At 46.8% G+C, this 19,259-nt stretch overlaps 1 protein-coding gene across 2 annotated transcripts in view; it reads right to left on the reverse strand.

Annotated features, from left to right (window-relative positions):
* Positions 1 to 2,352: 2,352 nt before the first annotated feature.
* The window catches only part of LOC144828401 (NFX1-type zinc finger-containing protein 1-like), a 1,040,362-nt gene continuing 1,023,455 nt past the window's right edge, over positions 2,353 to 19,259 (reverse strand). For both annotated transcript variants that reach the window (XM_078686524.1, XM_078686523.1), the window contains exon 24: positions 2,353 to 5,468. In XM_078686524.1, coding sequence (XP_078542650.1) covers positions 3,066 to 5,468 — 2,403 coding nt within the window. In that variant the 3' untranslated portion in view covers positions 2,353 to 3,065. The remainder of the gene's footprint in view (positions 5,469 to 19,259) is intronic.

Genomic DNA, 19,259 nt, shown 5'->3' on the forward strand with positions numbered 1-19,259 from the left:
TCAGTTTGTGATGGGCGTCACACAATGTAGTGCTCACAGAGTGACCTGGAGTGGAAAATATACCACTCATCACTGAACAAACACTAGTGTATTACAAAGGGATTTCCCTCATCTCATGTGGCTGCCACATGAAAGTAATGATTCAATGATCTTAGAGGAGAAGCTTTCCCTGGTAATGCAAAGAGTTCACGGCTGCCTCTTCACTGATGAGCAAGCATAGTTATTGTGCGAGGACTACTTTGTGAGCCTATGACTCAGTGTGGCAAGGAGTAGCTCTGCCATACTTTATCCCCCTTTCCCACATCCTAAGAGCAACACTGGAGTATGCTGGCTTACCACAGCCTCAGATCACCACAAGAGCATGCATTAGCTCACACTCCTCCAGGCTGCCCTGCAGTTCTACGGTATAGCGGGCCGAATTGTGAAGCGCCCACACTTTCCCATCCTGCACCAGTGATGCTCTGCTGGAGCCATCGCCCGTTCAAGCCCACTCTTGTCAGGATTTCCCAGACTCAGTGCATTTATAAGCCAAGTCACCCTAGCACAATCCATTGTGTATCCCACCCTATGCACTTGCAATGGTGCTGGTGGAAAGTCGGGAATTGACGGCTGGGGCAAACCAAGTCAGAGACCGCATACAATAAGGAGTCCTTTTTGGAGAGTGAGCTGGGAGGACGAGATCACCTAGCAACATAGGTTTGTGGTATAGTAGGGAGTCCATACTAGTTCGTACCCTACTCGTGTCCTACACTATCTTAATCTGATCACTTCTGTCCATACAAGGGTTTTTGGTTTCCTTTCCTTCATGCTTGATTCTTTTGCATTAATGTCCCTTGGATTCGCTGCAGCGCCCCTGAATCTGCCACGGGACAGAATTCAGATGGTTCTATGGCTGAATAGTGCACACCTGTTGGAGGAGCTGGTAAACTGGAACTGTTATTTGCCAATTCTTTATCCCAAAATATGTTTAGCATGATTGTCAGAGATGAACTTAAGAGACCATGTACTTTTTTTCATAGAATATTGCATGCACAACTTCCTTTAAAGATCAGTTGTGATTGGTCTGAGCGCCTTGGTTCGGCATTCAAGGGTGGAAACCTGGGCATGTTCTCCATACAGGCTGTAATGCAGCCTGGGTGGAAAACATGCAAAGTGCCCATGACTGTTTGGCTGGTCCTAGATGGCCGGCCAAACAGTTGTGTGCACTTAAGGTGCAGCAGAAGCAGCCACTCCTCCTCCCTGTGATGCGGGAAGCCCAGTCCTGCTCGCTCTAACCTGGTGCCGCGGCAACTGCATACAAAAAAAAAAGGACAACAACGCTCCGTTATTATTATTTTCTTTTGCACTGCTTTAAAGCAGTGGGGTGAATCTACTCCGCCTTAGCAAAGGAACTGCCGCTGTCAGATATGTATCCTATATTGTTGGTCCTTTACCTACACAGCCATCTAGTCCCACCATTCTTTGCACCCCATTTCCACACTCTTCCCCAGGCGATACTTCTGGCATAGCCAGTGTGGAGGCCTAGTATTTACTGTTGTATCCTCTTTCTTTGCCTACCAAGCCTATACCAAGGGGAGTCAGGTGTTTACGCTGATGCTTTCATTCCTTTGAATATTCCGCCATCGATTCGATTCATCTTTGCAATTCTCATTTATTTCAATGTATTTTTCTATAATGGGAAGTTATGTTTCTTTCAGCACTTCTGTCATTTCTAAGTGTTGTAAATAACATACCAACTTCTTTTAATGCCGATATAGCAAATATTCTTTGCACACTAAATATGCCTATTAAGACACCATGCCGCCTGACCCTGTAGCATCCATACTAATCGGAACCAACCTGTAGAGAAGAAATATCCTAAACTTTGAACTCCCCCCAACCCTCCTCTCAAGAAGGAAATGTGGGAACCCACAATCTCAGTCTGACCCACTGATGGGAGAGTTCCAGTGACCCTCTTCAAGAGCTCCTGCCATCACCAACTAATCAACACTAGCCCACTGAGCAGGTCTGGCTATATTATTGGTAACACTGTTATCAAAGGAAAGAGACAAACAGCCTGCACTGGTTTGTCCAAATCCTGCTTCTGAGCTAAGCAGAAGGGGTGTATTTCCTTCCCCATACAACATCTTAGCAGGTCTTCTTGAAAGGTGTACGTTACTTCAATTGACATTAAACGGAATTCATGAGAACATGTCGGCTGCACATCAGTATCGCCTCCAGATGAAAGGTTTGCACTTTTCAGGTCGTCATGTGTGTTTCTGATCTGAGACTATCCATAGCAAGCCTCATTTGGAAAAGTTGACCTCAACAGCCAGAGACTATTTCAGAGTTTTCTTTTTGGCTCTCTTTTTTTAGGGCCATATGTATCAAGGCCAAATCGGTTCGCAAACGCCGAAATTCGCAGAATTTCGGCGTTTGCGAACCCATTTTCGCAAAATGGTATGTATAAAACAATATGGGTGCAAAATAAGGAATCGCAAAATTTGCCATTCCTTATTTTGCGATTGCATTTAAGGAGTCGCATATTTTGCGATTCCTTAAAAGCAATGTATCACAGAAAAAACATTCCAAAATGCCCTGAAGGAATCGCAAATTATCACCAACTTCTAGTTGGTGGTAAGTTGCGAATTCTCTTAAAAAAGCATTTTTTTAAAAACCCAAAGGTGCCATGTGACGCTCATACATGCCCTTAGGGCATTTATGTGTGCCATATGCGCACACATGTCATTTTCAGGGGTGCAGCAGGGTGTTCTTGAGACATCCCAGCACCCTTGAAATTATTCTCAGTTTGCGATTAGCAAATTGCGAATCGCAAATTGTGAATGATTTCACATTCATTCCTATGGGCCTCCATAGAAATGAATGGGAAATTATTCCTTAATTGTGATTAGCAATTTGCTAATCACAATTAAGGAATGTTGAGAAATCGCTAAAAAAAGCGATTTTCTACATACATACCATTTTGCGATTTCTAAATAGCGATTCCTTAAAAATCGCTATTAAGAAATCGCAAAAGGGTATGTTGATACATATGGCCCATAGTTCCTAGCCTCTTTTACCATTTTTCACTGGAGCTCAGTGAGAGGCTGTGCTGGTGCAGCCTGCAGCATTACATCAGTAGTGACATTTCCCTGGACAGGATTGTGGTGCTGACCGCCAATAGCAGAGCCACATTCGGGGCAGTTGGACTCTTCCATTGGTCTTCCACACTCCCCCACTGTGTACAAATGGCCTCTCGGGCAGTTGTACCAGTGCCCTTTTCCAAGTTGCATGGCTTCAACGATCTTTACTCGCTCAGCCTCAGTCAGGCGTATACCCGAAACAGGCATTAATTCATCAATCTTCTGGAGTACACCTTGGAGCAAACTGCTTGTGGCCTCTGTAAAAGGACCCAAGGGGCTTAGCAGCTCTAAGGCTTCAATCACAGATTCTAGGACTGCGTCCGTTAGATTCCATGCTTTTCTTTCATAGAGGCTCATGCGTTCAAAGACATTGCCCAGGTAGGATATCCTTTGCACCTCATTTTTGCACTCTTTTAGCTGCTGGGAAGTGAAAGGCGATCTCTTCCTGCATAGCCACTCCTCCATTTCCCCAATTGCTTTCAGCAGGGATTCCTTTCGCTCTTTGGTGCACTTCTCTGCCTGAGTCTTCCGCTTGCTAAGACTTGTCAAGAAGTTCAACGTGTTCTCTTGGTCTTTGAGGGCCTGCAGAGTCAGAGTACTCTTTAATTTTTTCACAATACTCTTTTCCTGTGGATAAGAAATGCCTGTGGTTTCTCTTACACATTTCAAGAGATGGCTCTTTTTGTCTTCAATCTCTTCTTCACTTCCCTGAATTTTCTCCTTCACCTTGTCAATCTTCAACCGTATCTTCTTGATGACATCACAGTAGCGAGTATTCCATTGGATCGGCAATGAACATCTCGGGCACATCTTCATCTGCACGTGTTGGTTCTCATCTCCTTCGCCCCCATCCATCCACTGGTCCAGGCCACTCACCTCGAAAACGTGACCACAGTCCTCAAGCAGGACAAACCGGGCATCTGGCTCATCTTCAGTTCCGAAAAAGATCTCTGTGAGTTTGTCTTGGTCACACACCCTACAGAGGCTCGGACAGGGGTCTCCACAAAGGCCAACGCAAGGGTGACTGCATTTAAGAATCTTCTGGCATGGCATGTTGCACCGGGGACGGTCACACAGTTCATGGCACTTTTTTCTACACTTAAAATGACTGCATTCCCAAGAACAGGGCAAAGCGCATTGAAAACATATAGCTCCACAGCTTTTATCGCAGCGACTGTGCATGCACTTGTTGAGACATTTGTTTGGACAAGGAGGACAGATTTCCGTGCAGTTGCTTTTGCACACATGGGAGCAGAGAAGGACGCGGGTGCATTGTTGATTGCAGCCAACATGCAGTTTTCCATTCAGACATTTGCTGCAGGTTCCCTTGCACTTGTGCCCACACTCAAGGGTCTCTTCACATTTCTGGTGGCAGATTTGGACCATATTCTGCTTGTGACACTCAATGTTTATGGTGTGGTTACATTGTAGCTTAAAGTCAATTTTTTCCATGCACCTGCATTCGCTGCAGTCTTGCCCACATTCTATTGTGCAGGAGTGCCCGCACTTCAGTTGTCTCTCACATGGTTGCAAACATTGCCATTCGGCAGCATCTCTACAGCAGGGCACTAATTGAGTATGACCGCAGTTTGGAAGGATTTTTTCCACCTTCACAGTGCAAACATTACAAGGTTGCCAGCATTTCTTGGAGCATTCATGATTACGAAGGCAAATAATCTTCGAGCATGGAAAATTGCATTTATATTTGAGATGGTCCATGTCATTTGGGTGACAAGAAAGGGTGCAGGGATGGCCACATTTCAGGCGGGTTTGGCAAGGAAGATCACATCCCCCATGCTGGACTTTCCTGAAATCTGAACTCCGCTTCACTACAATTCTGCTGCTAGGGTGGTTTCGACATGTCAATGTCAGCCCCTCCCCAGTAAGGTTCTTCTCTTCCAGCATCTTCAGGATACTTTGCCACAGACGGTTTTTTGAGCCATCTGAGAGAGCCTTCAAATTGCAGATGCAGTAAAACCCCATCCTAGCACGCGAGAAAGCGACACACAAGCGGTTTTTGTCCTTCATGAAACCTATTTGTCCCTCTTTATTGCTCCGCACCAAGGAGAGCAACACTATGTCATTCTCCTCACCCTGGAAGTCATCTACGGCTTTGACAGCCACGTTTTCCAGTTCTTTTTCCTTCATCTTCTGGCGGATGATCTGGAGCTGCCCGGTGTAGGGGGTCAGGATGGTGATCTGATCTTCCTTGTAGTCCTGCTGCAGGAGATACTGGCACAGTGACACCACGAAGGAGGCTTCAAACGTGTTGCTGAAGCTCTCCGAATCAGAGTTTGTGTCCTCCTCTTCTTCGTGCCCAACGAAGAAGACATTGCTGTCTACACCCTGCATCAAGGAGAAGAGTTTGAAAAACATTGCAGAAGTTATTTCACTCCAGGATCATTTTCATAAACTAAACATAACAAACATAACCCTTAATTTGTGACATTGACAAACATCCTCACCAAATGCTAGCCTACTTGATGAACACGGGATACTAATGATTTCATGACACGTTGTTTAAGGAAAGGATAACACTCTGTTTTGGCTGATAAAATAGAATACAATAGTGATAACTGGTCAAGTAAAGGCAGACAGAGGTTAATAAAAAGCTGAGCACCTTCATACCTGACAATAGCATGGAGTACCCCAGGAGTTAGCACCTGGACTGCAGCTGTTCATCATAAGTATGATTGGTACACCGGAGCAGGCAGTAATCACTAAGCCCATGGCATGGAAGTGCACACCTATCCAGAGACTTTCTAAGGCATGGGCAAAGTGGGCAAATGGCCAGGGCCACACTTTTCATGGGGGCCCCAGGTAAAATTACCTCCACCTCTATCTCTATTTCTGCCTCTCTCACATCTCTGCCAGTTAATATATCTCAACATCATACCTCTCTTTGCTCACCTCTATTTCTGATTTCCTCTCTCTACCTATCTCTGCGCCAACCTGATCTCACCCCTCTTTCTATATCACTCTCCTTCACTTTCTATTTCTAATCACCTCCTTATCTACACCGCCTCTCTTTCTTCCTCTCCATTTTCTTTCTACCTCATTTTTCTCCAGCTAATTTCTCTGTCTCTACCTCTCTGTCTTGTGGTACCTCATCTCCGAATACCTCACCGATCACTAAATCACGGCTCATCTCTCTGCCTCGCTTCTCTCTCAAACTCTCTCGGTTACTACCTCTAAGTCACTCCCACCACCCACTACCTGTCTTTCTGTGCTTCACCTCTCTTCAAACCTCATATCTCGCTCCATCCTTCACCTCACCACTTCTGCCCCTCGCTCTTTCGCTCTCTCTGTATCTGTACCTATCTCTACATCTCTATGTGCCTATGCCTTTGCTCTCTATGTGTACAGGTGACTCCGTATATGTCTTGCTCAGGGCCCTAAAATCTTTCGGATGGCTCCTCGCCCATCTAAGCATTTTTTGTCAGTACCAAATATTTTTCGTCAGTTACAAGAATGACAGCCAAGCTTTTTGGGGTGTCCTGCGTTTCAGTTACTCAACTTTAGCCTTTTTGTTCACAGTTTTTACTTTGCCTTTGGCTTCAGCAACCAGCCTGTCTGTTACCTTCTCTACTGGGAGCGCTTGAATGAAATCGCCCAGAACCAATTGTCACGCCCTAATTTCTGTGAACAAATTATTTTGATAGTGGGGAACGAAGCGTCTTTCTTTAAAAAAAAATGTTTTATTGAAACAAACATCAGCATAAAAACATTACAGTGCGTCAATTACAGTAGCTGAGCAAACGACCTGGGACAACATAATATACAAAGTTCAAGAAAATTGTCAGTACTTCACGGGGAGGGGGAATCATCGATACAGCCTCGAAGGGCAGCGTACACATTTCTCCCCTGTAGCTATTCCAAGGTCCCCAGATCTTTGACCATATACGAGGGCGCCCCCTCGCAACATATGTAGTCTTTTCCCTAAACATACTCCGATCTAAATTATTTTCCCATCCTTCAAGCGAGGGGGCCCGCTCCGCTCCCCACAATTGCGCGATATCACGTTTGGCAATCATATAGCCCAAGGTGACCCATTGCGTCTGCGAGCTATTTAAATCAGTAGGCTCCCATACATTGAGCAAGCATCTCCTCGCCTCTGGGGAAGGAGAAACCCCAAGCACCTCCTTGATTGTGTCATGAATGCTGCGCCAATACGCGCCTACGGATTCACACTCCCAAATGATGTGCATGAAGGTACCAATAGAGCCACAGTTCCGTTTACAAAGCCCCGAGTCTAAGAGACCCATGTGCATCAGCCTAGGACCCGTTAGGTAAATTCTATGTAACATTTTTAACTGTACCAGTCGGAGGCGAGCTGGAATGGCGACCTCTCTAGGCGACGACACTGCTGACTGCCAATCTTCATTGTCCAACTCAAGCCCGTCCCTCACCCACTTGTCCCTCAGTGCCCCAAGAGAGTCGGTCCTATGGTTAATCAATTTCTTATATATGAGAGAGATCTTATTATTATGGCAAGTGTCCATCCAGTATCCTGTGTTCCAGGGGAGAAGGCTCTGAGGGTTCAGCACCACCAGGTAGTAATGACAGGAGAGAGTGTCGAATCTGCACATATCGGGTGCAAGCTTATATTCTTTCTGCAACACTTCAAATGAATTAATCTCCCCCTTCCCCCAGATATCCTTAACAGAGGAGATACCAATAAGATCCCACCTATCAAAGCCTTTCGTCTTCCAGAGCTTACCAAGGCTCTCAGAGTCCCACAGCGGGGTAGCCACAGTCACTCTATCCCTCCAGCCCACGGAGTTCGTTGCCCCATGCCACACATGTACCAAATGCTTAGTAGGCCCCGTCAATTGCATTCTATTAGGCCGAGAATATAAGGCTCTATTATAATTATTACCAGGAAGCAACTACCTGTCCATAGCGTAGCCGAGATCATCAATCCGGCCATACGTACAGTGGTTAATTGCAGCCAAATGGGCCGCCCAGTAATATTGTTTAATATCTGGGAGAGCGATGCTACCATCATACCATGAAAGAGTCAACTTGTGCAATGCAATGCGTGGCCGCCCCTCCCAGAGCAAACTTCGCTGTAGCCCTTCAATCTCACGGAAATAGCTCGAGGGCACCACATCTAATGAGTTCTGTAAGGCGCAAAGAAAGCGTGGGAGAGCCATCATTTGAAACAATGTCGCTCTGGCTAATAATGAAAGAGGAAGCTTCTTCCAATTAGATAAGTCCCTCCCGAGTCGACCAAGAGGAGGAAGAAGGTTACGGGATACCTAACTGACGGGTCTAGAGATACAAAAATTCACAGATATATAAAGCCGTCTTCACTAACCTGTATAGGACAGTTCCTAGGAGGCACAGGAGAATCACAGCTTAAAACAAATAAAACCGATTTACTCCAATTAATAGAGAGGCCAGAGTTACTTCCAAAATAGGCAAGGACATCACAAACTACCATGAGAGACTTACGCGGGGAGTTCAAATACAACAAAATATCATCCGCATATAGGGATATGTGATCCTCCCATTCAGGGGACCACCTCAGCCCCTAATCGAGGGTTCCCAGCCTATCCAGGCCGCCAGAGGCTCTATGGCCAGCGCAAAAATAAGAGGGGACAGTGGGCAGCCCTGCCGGGTGCCACGCCCCAACACAAAGGTAGCCTAAACTTTATTGTTCACTACTACTTGCGCCAAAGGTTCAGAATACAGCAGGCGCACCCAACCGATAAATCCAGGGCCAAACCCAAACTTGGCCAACACCACCCACAAATATGGCCTTTCGACCGTGTCAAAAGCCATTGTAGCATCTAGGGACTCAATTATAGCCGGTTCCCGTAGCGTCTGTGCCCTGGCCAAAACACCATGCAATCTGCGCTGGTTCAGATCTGTGTTTCTATGAGGCATAAAGCCCGATTGATCAGGGTGGACTAAATCAGTGATGACCTTTATCAGCCTATTGGCCAATATCTTGGCCAAAATATTTGGTTCTGCGTTCAGCAGGGAGATAGGCCTATATGAGGCACAGCAGATCTTAACCTTACCCTCTTTATGTATCCCAACTATTGATGCTATCCTATGGTCCCTCGGAAGGGTCCCCTTTTCTCTGGACTCCAGAAACATTCCTCTTAAATAGGGTGCCAAGCGGTCCGGTCTGAGATTATAAAGTTCTAAAGGGAGACCATTAGGGCCTGATGCCTTACCAGAGTGTATAGAATGGATAGCCAAGGCGACCTCATCCGCCGTAAGGTCACTATCCATGAAATTCTTATCTGCCGAAGAAAGATGTGGGAGCTGCAGATCACGGAGCAAATGGTGAGAGTCAGCCTCCGGCCTATTCGAGACCGAAGTGTAGACAGTGCGAAAGTGCTTGGCAAATTCCTCAGCTATACACTGAAGATCTACTAGCTCCTCACCCTCCTCCGTAATCAACTCAGGGACAAGACGGCCAGCCAGTTCCTTCCTATCCAGCCAAGCTATAAGTTTTCCTGCCTTGTGCCCCAGGTCATAGAGCCTGCCTTGCTGTTCCCTACCAACTGCTTTTGCCCTGTCTAGGACAAGCGCCTTATAGTCGTGTTGTTTAAGGCTTAGATGATGGAGCCTGTCCTGCGTCACTCCTTGCTCCAACTCTCCTTCCAGTCGCTCAATTTCAGCCTCCAATTCCACCACTTCCCTCTGCTTCTCTTTCTTGGCCCTCGCTATCAGTGACACCGCCTGCCCCCTAACCACAGTCTTAAACGCCTCCCATAAGGATATCGAAGAAGTAACAGACCCCTCATTAAAGACAAAGTATTCTTCTAGCTTGGCGAGGAGGTCCTTACGAACCCTGGGGCAACGCAAATACCATGGATTTATAGGGGCCACTGTCCCTGCGGAGCCGCGATGTACGATAACATAGACCCATAATGGAGAGTGGTCCGAAATCCCACTGGCCAAATGGCTGACCTCCGCCACATACATGGATTGAGCTGCAGTGACTAGACAATAGTCCGATCGCGACAGACTATTATGTGCCCCCGAATGGAATGTGTATTGCTTCTAGTTTGGATGCAGCATCCTCCAACAATCCACCAACCCCATTGCTTCTATGAAGTCAGGTAACCAGCACTCGCCAGCCCTAAATCTCGAGGGGGCTATCTGTCCATATCTCCTGAAACAACTGCGTTAAAGTCGCCTCCCAGCATCAAAAGACCCTCCCGGAGCGACAGGAGGACCGATTCCAGGTCTGCCAAAGTCAAGGCCTGAAGCCCAGGTGGAACATAAACGGAAAGAAGGGTGATTTGGCGATTTTATTTTATTTATTTTATTTTTATGAACTTGTAGGGCGCAACAGCTACCCAAAAGGGTTTCCAGGCGCCAAAGAGACAGCAAAAACATAGAGAGTGGAACGTCATAGGTCATTCAAAATTATTGGTCGAACAACCAGGTTTTTATTTCTTTCCTGAACTTAGAATGGCTCTCTTCTTTGCGTATGTGAATGGGTAAGGTGTTCCACATAGAAGGACCCTGATGGGCGAAGGATCTTCCTCCCATTTTAGAGAGCTTAAATCTGGGCACACAATATGTTGCCGCTGAGAGTGACCATAGGTTTCTTTTAGGGATGTAGGGGTGCACTAATGTCTGAAGGTATTTAGGTGCAGTGCCTGCTTTTATTTTAAACATATAGTTTAAGGTCTTAAATTTGATTCGGTTTTCCACTCTGAGCCAGTGAAGTTTACGCAGGTGAGGGGTTACATGGGCATTTTTAGGTATTTGACAGAGAATCCTGGCAGCCGCATTTTGTATCGTCTGAAGTCTTTTTATTGTTCCTTTGTTGGCACCTAGATATAAGATGTTCCCGTAGTCAAGCCGGGATGTAACTAAGGCATTGACTACTGTTTTCTGCATGGAGATTGGCAGCATCCATAGTATCTTTTTGAGCCATCTCAAGATGGTAAAACAGAGTCCGACCACTTTGCTAACCTGTTGCTTCATGGACAAGTCATTGTCCAGAATTACCCCCAGATTCCTAGCATGAGGGACTGGTGTTGGAAGGTTTCCTAACTGGGAAGGCCAGTGTGAGGCACTCCATAGATCAGGATGTTTTCCCAATAAAAGAATCTCCGTCTTGTCTCCGTTTAATTTCAACTGATTCACATTCATCCAATTGTAGATGTTCTGGAGACCTTGTTTGAGCAGAGACGGAGATGAAGGGTTGGATTCTGATAGCCTGAAGATAATCTGGGAATCATCCGCGTATGTCATAAAAGTTAGCCCAGTTTTTTCAGCTAAATCTGCCAAGGGTCTTAAGTACAAATTGAAGAAAAGAGGGCTCAAAATTGATCCCTGCGGTACTCCATGTGGGGAATCGAAAGATTCCGAGCATGCCAAAGGTGAAGCTATCTGGAAAGTCCGTTGGTCCAGGAAAGATTTAATCCATTTCAAGGCATTGTCTTGGATGCCATTATTTTCTAGCATGCTAAGCAGTTTTTTATGTGACACAGTGTCAAAGGCTTCGCTTAAATCGAATAAGATAAGCGCAACCGTTTGACCGTCGTCAAGATGTTTCCGGATCGTCTCAGAAACTCCCAGCAGAGCGGTTTCTGTAGAGAAACCCGCTCGGAAACCTGATTGGGTTGGGTGGAGAAGGGAATTTTCTTCCGCAAATGTTGTAAGGGCAGAATGTACATGTCTCTCCAGGCATTTAGAGAAGGCTGGGAGAAGGGAGATGGGTCTATAATTGGCTAGGATGTCGGGGTCTGCTGTTGGTTTTTTCAGAAGAGGGGTTACTATCGCATGCTTCCATAGGCTGGGTACTTCAGCGAGTTCTAAGGATGAGTTTAAGGTGTCAACAATGATGTTAAGGGAGGGACAGTCTAGCTCTTTCATGATATTCATAGGAATGGGATCTTGCGGAGAGCCAGATTTGATAGAGCCATTGTTGAGTGGCATTTGCAATGCCTTCCATGTCATGGATTTTATTGGGTACATTCAAGCAGAGTGCCGTGTTAAGTTTAGAGATGTCTAGCTTTTTCCAGTTTTTTCTAAATAAGACCTGAGGTATAGGAGGAGAAAGGGAATTAGACGGAGATTTCAGACTAAGTTTGATCAAGTAATGATCAGACCAGCAAACCGGGATGTTTTCCTGCCAGATAAGTTCAGGAAGGTTTGAAAAAATGGGGTCGAGCAAATGCCCCGCTTTGTGGGTGGGTCCAAAATTAATGAGGTTGCTACCTAATGCTGACAAGTCTTCTAATAAGTTCACACAAGCAGTGTTGGATGTATCCTCTAAATGTAGATTTAGATCTCCAAGAATAGAGAAGTTTTTACAGGCCAATAAATGAGGGGTGATATGTTCTGCAAAATCAGAAGCCCATTTAGAACCACTCCCAGGAGGCCGGTAAATTAAGGAACCAGAAAATGTAAAGTTAGGATTCAAACAGAGTTTAAACAGTATGGATTCACAGTCAGGAATCTGTAGCGTCTCGAGTGCACATGTTAAAGTTTTGTCGTAGATAATTGCTCATCCACCCCCGGTTTTCCGGGTTCTATTTTGTTTAAGGATCGCGTAGGTAGTAGGCAGGGCAATGGCCACATCTGGGCCAGAGCTCTCATGTAGCCAGGTCTCAGTGAGGAACAGTGCGCTAGGTTTTTCTTCTAGCAGCAGGTTAAAAATGTCCAATTTATGTTTGGGCAAAGATCGACAGTTTATGTAATAGAAAGTAAATTCTTTATCTGTGGGGGAACATTGTTTTTGAACCTTCCTGGTTCTAGCTCTACGTGGAGGATATGGTTGAAAGGAAGACAGTGTCAAACTGCAATTAGGGCAGACAGCCTTACCAGTATGTGAAATGTCTAGCAAGGTACACTCGGCATGCTTGCTGGGGTTAAGAGCTTTTAGCTGGGCAGATGACCAACTAAGTGGAGGTTTTGAAAGTGAGACATGGTCCTCCGCCCGAGCCCCGTCCTGTCCCGGACGGGCCCAGACGGGCTGGTCTTTGGCGTGTCTTTGGCGCGGATACGGCGCTTTTGCTGCGCGTCATCGCTGCGCATCTTAGGTGACATCAGTGTTTTGTAGGGGCCGTGCTATCGCTCAGCACCGCCTCCCAATACTCTCCACCAATCGCTGCCCGTCACCGGGAGGGAACCCGGAAGAAAGGTAACGCCCTGCACCCTCCACATCAATCAAGCCAAGTGCTTGCGGTGGACCGGGGTGTCAGGGACAGCAAGATCGCCTCTAAGAGGTCTGCGAGTGGAGTTAGGTACGAGTAAAATTACAATTTTAAAAGGGAAAGTGCCTTCGTGCAATTAAAATACATAGTACACAACACAATGGCTAAAATCTCCTAGTCGCGCTCTCTGTGCAATTTCTCTCATAAACACAAAGCATAAGAACAGGTTCGCGCTGCACAGTCAATGCGCGATCCTTCCCACCAGCCCAATACCCCAACATATCTACCTCTTTCGTCCTCCCACACAGAGGTAACAGACAGCGGGAACTAGATCCGGATCAACACTCCCACCCCTCTTGACCCCGAGGTGAACCCCGAATGTGCAATCAATTTATATCCCATTCTGTGCAGTGCCTTACAGGAATTGCCTACCAAGTGGGTTTTTTGGAGTAGTACCACATCAGGTGCCCGCCTTTTTAGAAAATGAAGGACTACACTACGTTTGATCTTGTCCCCTAACCCGTTAAGATTCCAACTCAACACTTTTATTTCACTACCCTCCATCACCTACCCAGCCCCATTTACCTCCCCCCACTCGCTGCCCTTTTGACCAATACTTGATGCTGATGGAACCCACAATTCTAACAGTACTAAACATGAACATGTCCCCCAACTGCCCCCCTCCCTGCTGCCCTGCCCACGGGGCTCAAAACTTCCCGCTAAAAACTGCAGAGTGCCTGCCGCCCCTAACACTTCAAAGAAAGAAATAAACAATGGAGGAGGAGCCCGCTCCACCACCCCTGCCCCGAACCCCACCCAACAACAAAACCCCCCTGAGCCCCAAATCCAATCATCCCTCAAAGTTCCAATAAGTCAGAATACTCTCCGGTTCCACTCAGTCCTGGCAACATTTCCTGAGAAAGGCATACAAGAGGTGCAAGAAGATTCTCACTCCTGTTCCAGCTCCGCTTCCACCTCCGCATGGCTCGACGACCCCGTTCCGCCCCCAGGGAGAGTGTCCAGCCAGTCAGATACAACTACCGGATTATCAAAAATCCACACCTTCCCCCGTGCCTCCACTCTCAAGCGCGCAGGAAACATCATGGCATATTTCAAACCTCTATCGCGTAGTTTCTTTTTAAATGTCAGTAAATTCTTACGTTGCTTCTGTACTGTCTGCGTGAAGTCCAGGAAGAAGGAAGTGGCAGTGTTTTCAATTCGGACAGGGCCACCAACTCTGGCTGTCTGCAGGTTAAGGTCTCTGTCACGAAAGTTTAGTATCCTAGCAATCAGCGGGCAGGGCGGTGCCCCCGGTTTCGGCCTCCCCCCGGGCACCCTGTGTGCGCGTTCCACGGTGAAAAGCTTACTGAGGCCCTTAGGCTGGAGCTGGATAAGGATGAGTCCCTCCACAAATAGGTCAGGGGCGGGCCCCTCTGATCTTTCCGAAACACCTATTATTCGTACGTTATTTCTCCAGGCCCTGCTTTCATACTCATCCAATTTGCGTTCCGCTTGCTCATGGGAGGTTCGGAGCACCCGTACTTCCTGCTGGAGCTGGGCAACATCATCAACCAAACTAGAAGTTTTAATGTCCAAGGCTTTGACCTTCTCATTCACCTTAGTCAGATCTGCCCGTATAAGATTGACTTCTATAGGCACCGTGTCCAGCTTGGCGTCTATAGTCTCCATTTGCTGACCCAGGGAGGATTTAACTCCGTCTATAGCACCCATAATGTCTTGTAGCGTGACTTCCCCCTCTTTGTCCGGTCCCGCACCAGAGACCACCGTAGGGGACCCCGCTCCAGAAAGCAAGTTTTTAGGCTGGGTATAGCAGTCCAGTTTATTGGATTGTGTCGGTTTCAGGGCTCTCTGTGATCTCGAGGGGTTCTTCTCCCCATCCTGCCTGGCCGCCATTTAATTTGCCATTTTCTCCCAGTCCAGCCAACCCCGCAGGGACTTCTCAGCCGGCTCTCTCTGGATCCCTAGGTCAAACAGCACTTCGGTCACCAGCTGCAACTCTATACACAACCCTGGGGGCAATCCGACACATTCAGGGCTTCCAATTCAGCCACATCCGGGCCTCCCTGTGTACTAGGCCTAGGAGGGCCACACCGCCACTTTTGGACTTCAGGTCTGTTCCACCGACTCCGGGCCCCTCTATAGGTCACCACTGGAAATGACAAGCTGCGCACTAAAGTTCACCGGAGGGCTTATCAAGCACCCCTCAAATTCACCATGGAGCACCGGAAGTCATGGGGAGGAGGGGTGATGTCCCCGCAGCACACCATATCCACTGCCACCATCGCGCTGCCAGGCACCCTCCCCCGCCGTCTCCCTCAAAAGATGCCGCTCCTGACACCTCCAGGCCGGCACAATAGTCTGGACAGGAGGGGGGCAGAGGGGGGGGGCATTCGGCCGCCCCACCCGCCAGACAGTCTGCTGCCCCCACCGATTCCGCGCCGTTCCCGAGGGGACCCGATCTGACACTTCCGTTTTCGGGTCCCCGGTGTTGTTCAACTCCCGGTCGGCCGGCCGGCCTCTCAACTCCCGCCCCCGTTCTCCACTACTAGTAGGCCCCGACGTTCGAACGGGCTCAACTCCCGACGGCGCTTCACTAGAGCCCCGGCTAAAGCCCCACTCGCTCCGCTTCACCTCCCCCGCAATTTCCAGGGCTCACGAGGCAGGATGGTAGGCAGGATTTCGGGCCGGCGGACGGACTCGGCAGAGCCGAGAGTCTACGCGGCCATCATGTTAAGGCTCGTAGCTCCTCCCCCTGAAGCGTCTTTCTTGAACACAGCGGTGAGAAACTTTTGAAGTGCAAGCAAGATTGCACAAGAGCAAACGCTTGGAAAAATTAATACAAGGAAGCACACTGCAAACACTGAGCTACGCTGAAGATGGTCAGTTAACATTAATCTAGTAACACAACGTTGGTAAAGAATGAATAACTGGTCTAGACATCAAGCCTAGAATATGGTACAAATCGGCGTGATGTTTAACACATAAATCTCCAGTGAAAAGAAAAAACAATGAATCCTTCTTATCAATTATAACTGTGCCTCATTCGTGGAATCAAACCCAAGCAGTGCTCAGTTTTAAATACCTCATTGTTACATAAAAGCCTGTTTGACATCCAACTTGGCTTTGGACATCCCTTGAAGATGAACAGTGGTCAACCCTAGATGGCATACATCTATGATTTCTGTGCTTGGACACAGACATGTTGCCATGGAAGGAGAACCGACAGCTGGTATATTTCAACAGATGTAACCAGAACATAAGTGAAAATGAAAAAATGTACTTTCCTTCTGTGGATATTCTGAAGATCTCAAATACATATTTTCAGTCTGTAAATTCTTTCAGGCTGAACCGAAAAAGGGATTAACTGAAAATTGATATTTAGGTTGGTTGACAATGTGTATTAGACACAGGCATCAAATAATTGTAAGTATCCCTTCAGAATTTAATATTAGTAGAGAGCATGCCCGGCACCGCCTAAGATGGCCGCCTAAATACAAAGCTCCATATCGCATCGGGACTGCTGCTTCGTTTAATACGGTTCCCGGAAATGGGAAAGTGCAGCAGAACATCTTCCGCAGGGAAGGCCAGTTTTTTCTATTTCTGTATTTGATGTCCTTTGCTGTTTCACGTCGCCTGAACTCTGTTATTCCACTCCGGCTGCCATTTTTATTTTGTTCCCCTGTTGAGGTTTTCTCAGCACTTGGCTGTGAACAAGGTACTTTCTTTTTTTCACCCTATTGGGCATCCCCCCTTCTTTTTTCAAAGGTTTCTCCTACGTGTTTGCCATCATTTTGTTGGCTGGCTGGCTGCTTTCTTTTATCAGCAACAGTAAGTTAGGGAGGGCTCTACCTATTTGCTGCTGGTTACCTATCTGGTACTTCACCTATGGGCAGAAGTAAATCTCTGCTGCACTCAAATAAAAGCAGTGCTCCTAGTCTGGCTGTTTCTAAATACTCTTCAACTGGGCCCTCAATGGATTGTGGGCATTTTGCTGACGTTAAGGCTCAACCCACCTCATCTCGTTCTGTGGCCCAGTCTGTACCATCCTCCAAAAGGCAGACAATATCTTCTGCCAGTAAACACCTTAAACAACACCCTCCATTTTTGCCTAAACCTCTCTCTCCTTTATCTTTGGACACTGCTCTAGAAGAAATACTTGCTTTATGACCGTTTGTTGAAGAAACTAACACCCTCTTGCATGTTCTGGACAATACATTTTAGTCTATGGAATCTCATATTCCCTCAGGAAGACTGTATGGGCTTCCTGAGGGTCTTGAAGTGAATGATCCAGTTGTTTTATTCACCTCCTTTTTCCCAAAGCTTTTGGATCTTCCTCCATCCACTAACTTAAATATTCAGAGAGCGCACAGTGCGACCTTGTTTGTCTTCAACATCGGCTCCATCAAAACCTCGTGGAGTGATCATTCTTTTTTCTAAATTCACTGACCTACTGCAAGTATTAAATGCAGACTTAAAAAGCATCTTCTTTGGTCTGGTGCAACATTATTTATTTCCGAAGATGTTTCTACAGCAACCGCTAAGCGGTGGAAAGACTTCCTTGAGCTAAGACCGACACTCTGAGCTTTAAGAGCACGGTATGGCCTATTTCATTCATGTCTATTAAAGGTAATCTTCCAGAATAGCACTTCTACGTTCGACGATCCTGCGGATCTCAGGAAATTCATTCACGCTCATTCTATGACGACAATAGAGATTCCTGGTCCTTTCTCTTTAACTTGACTTTTATGCAATTTTCGTTGTGCTTGATTTACTCGTGTTTGCTTCCATTACAGGTTGTACTTTGATGTTTTTTTGACGTTATTCTTCTTCTCTTATTAGCCTGCAGACTATTTGGTTCTCTTGTTGCCTGTCTCCCTATTTGTCATGCCTGGGGCCCGAGGTGATACCTCCTCTTTTGTTGGTTGTGTCAGCTCTTTGTCTTTTTTCTTGTTTTTCCCTTAAATGGTACGTATTATAGTCGTCAGTTTGACATGCACTGTCCCTTCTTGCTATGTCCCTATTTCCTATTCTACTTTCCTTCCTTTTGTCCCTGTTCTATATATTCTATTATTATTCTCTTCTATGCTTTTTTTTTCTTCCATTCTTTCCTTCCTTTTCATTGCTGATGGCTGTGTAGTTTTCTATTTTTTTTATTGCCCTTTTTCATTCCGAGTTATATCTATGAATGTGAAAGGTTTTATTAATCCTATTAAGAGACAGAGAATTTTATCTCATTTAGCTTCCTACAACCCAGATTTGGTTCTTTTGCAAGAAACACACCATACAGAGATGGAAGCTTTTAGACTTAAACGTAATTGGGTTGGTACAGTCTTAGAACTAGATTACAATGTCGTTCGGAAGGCCTCCAAATCGGATTTGGTTTTTCCAGATCCGAATCGTAGCCCTTGTTTCCGATCGAATCGTACACAGGTCCGAACGAAAAAGTACGATGCGAAGATCACCTACGCGTTGACAAAGTAATTTCCGGGCCCGGACCTATCCGTACGACTCCTTCGTAGCGAAATCGTGCCCCACAATGGAGCCAAATTATGACCGAGTGAGTACGATGCACGATTCGGACAGCCGCTTCGCCTCAGTCTCAGCGAGACGAAACAGCACTCTGAAGCGTACTCCGGGGAGCAATAGCAGGCCGCCCTTCAACCAGGGCCCTCTGAATCGGGCACAGGGGTGTGCCCATGGGTCCCCCCGATCCGGGCATGCACAATGTAGCAGGCACCATGGGGTGACAGCCACAGGGTGCACGCTTTTCCCCATCCACCCCTTTTCTGCTATGGGTGCCTGTGTACGTGTCTGTACACAGGCTCCCATAGAGTTCAATGGTGGTCCAAGCGAATCGAGTCCGTAAGCAAACGGCTGCATCGTACTCACGTCAGACTCCCAGAGCACGTTTCACTCAGAAAGCCCTCCGGATCCGAGACGTACGGAGGGCTTTCCCAGCAAGATCGTAATTGGGCCCTAA

Source organism: Lissotriton helveticus, chromosome 4_1 (assembly GCF_964261635.1).
Source record: "Lissotriton helveticus chromosome 4_1, aLisHel1.1, whole genome shotgun sequence".
Lineage (NCBI taxonomy): Eukaryota > Metazoa > Chordata > Amphibia > Caudata > Salamandridae > Lissotriton > Lissotriton helveticus.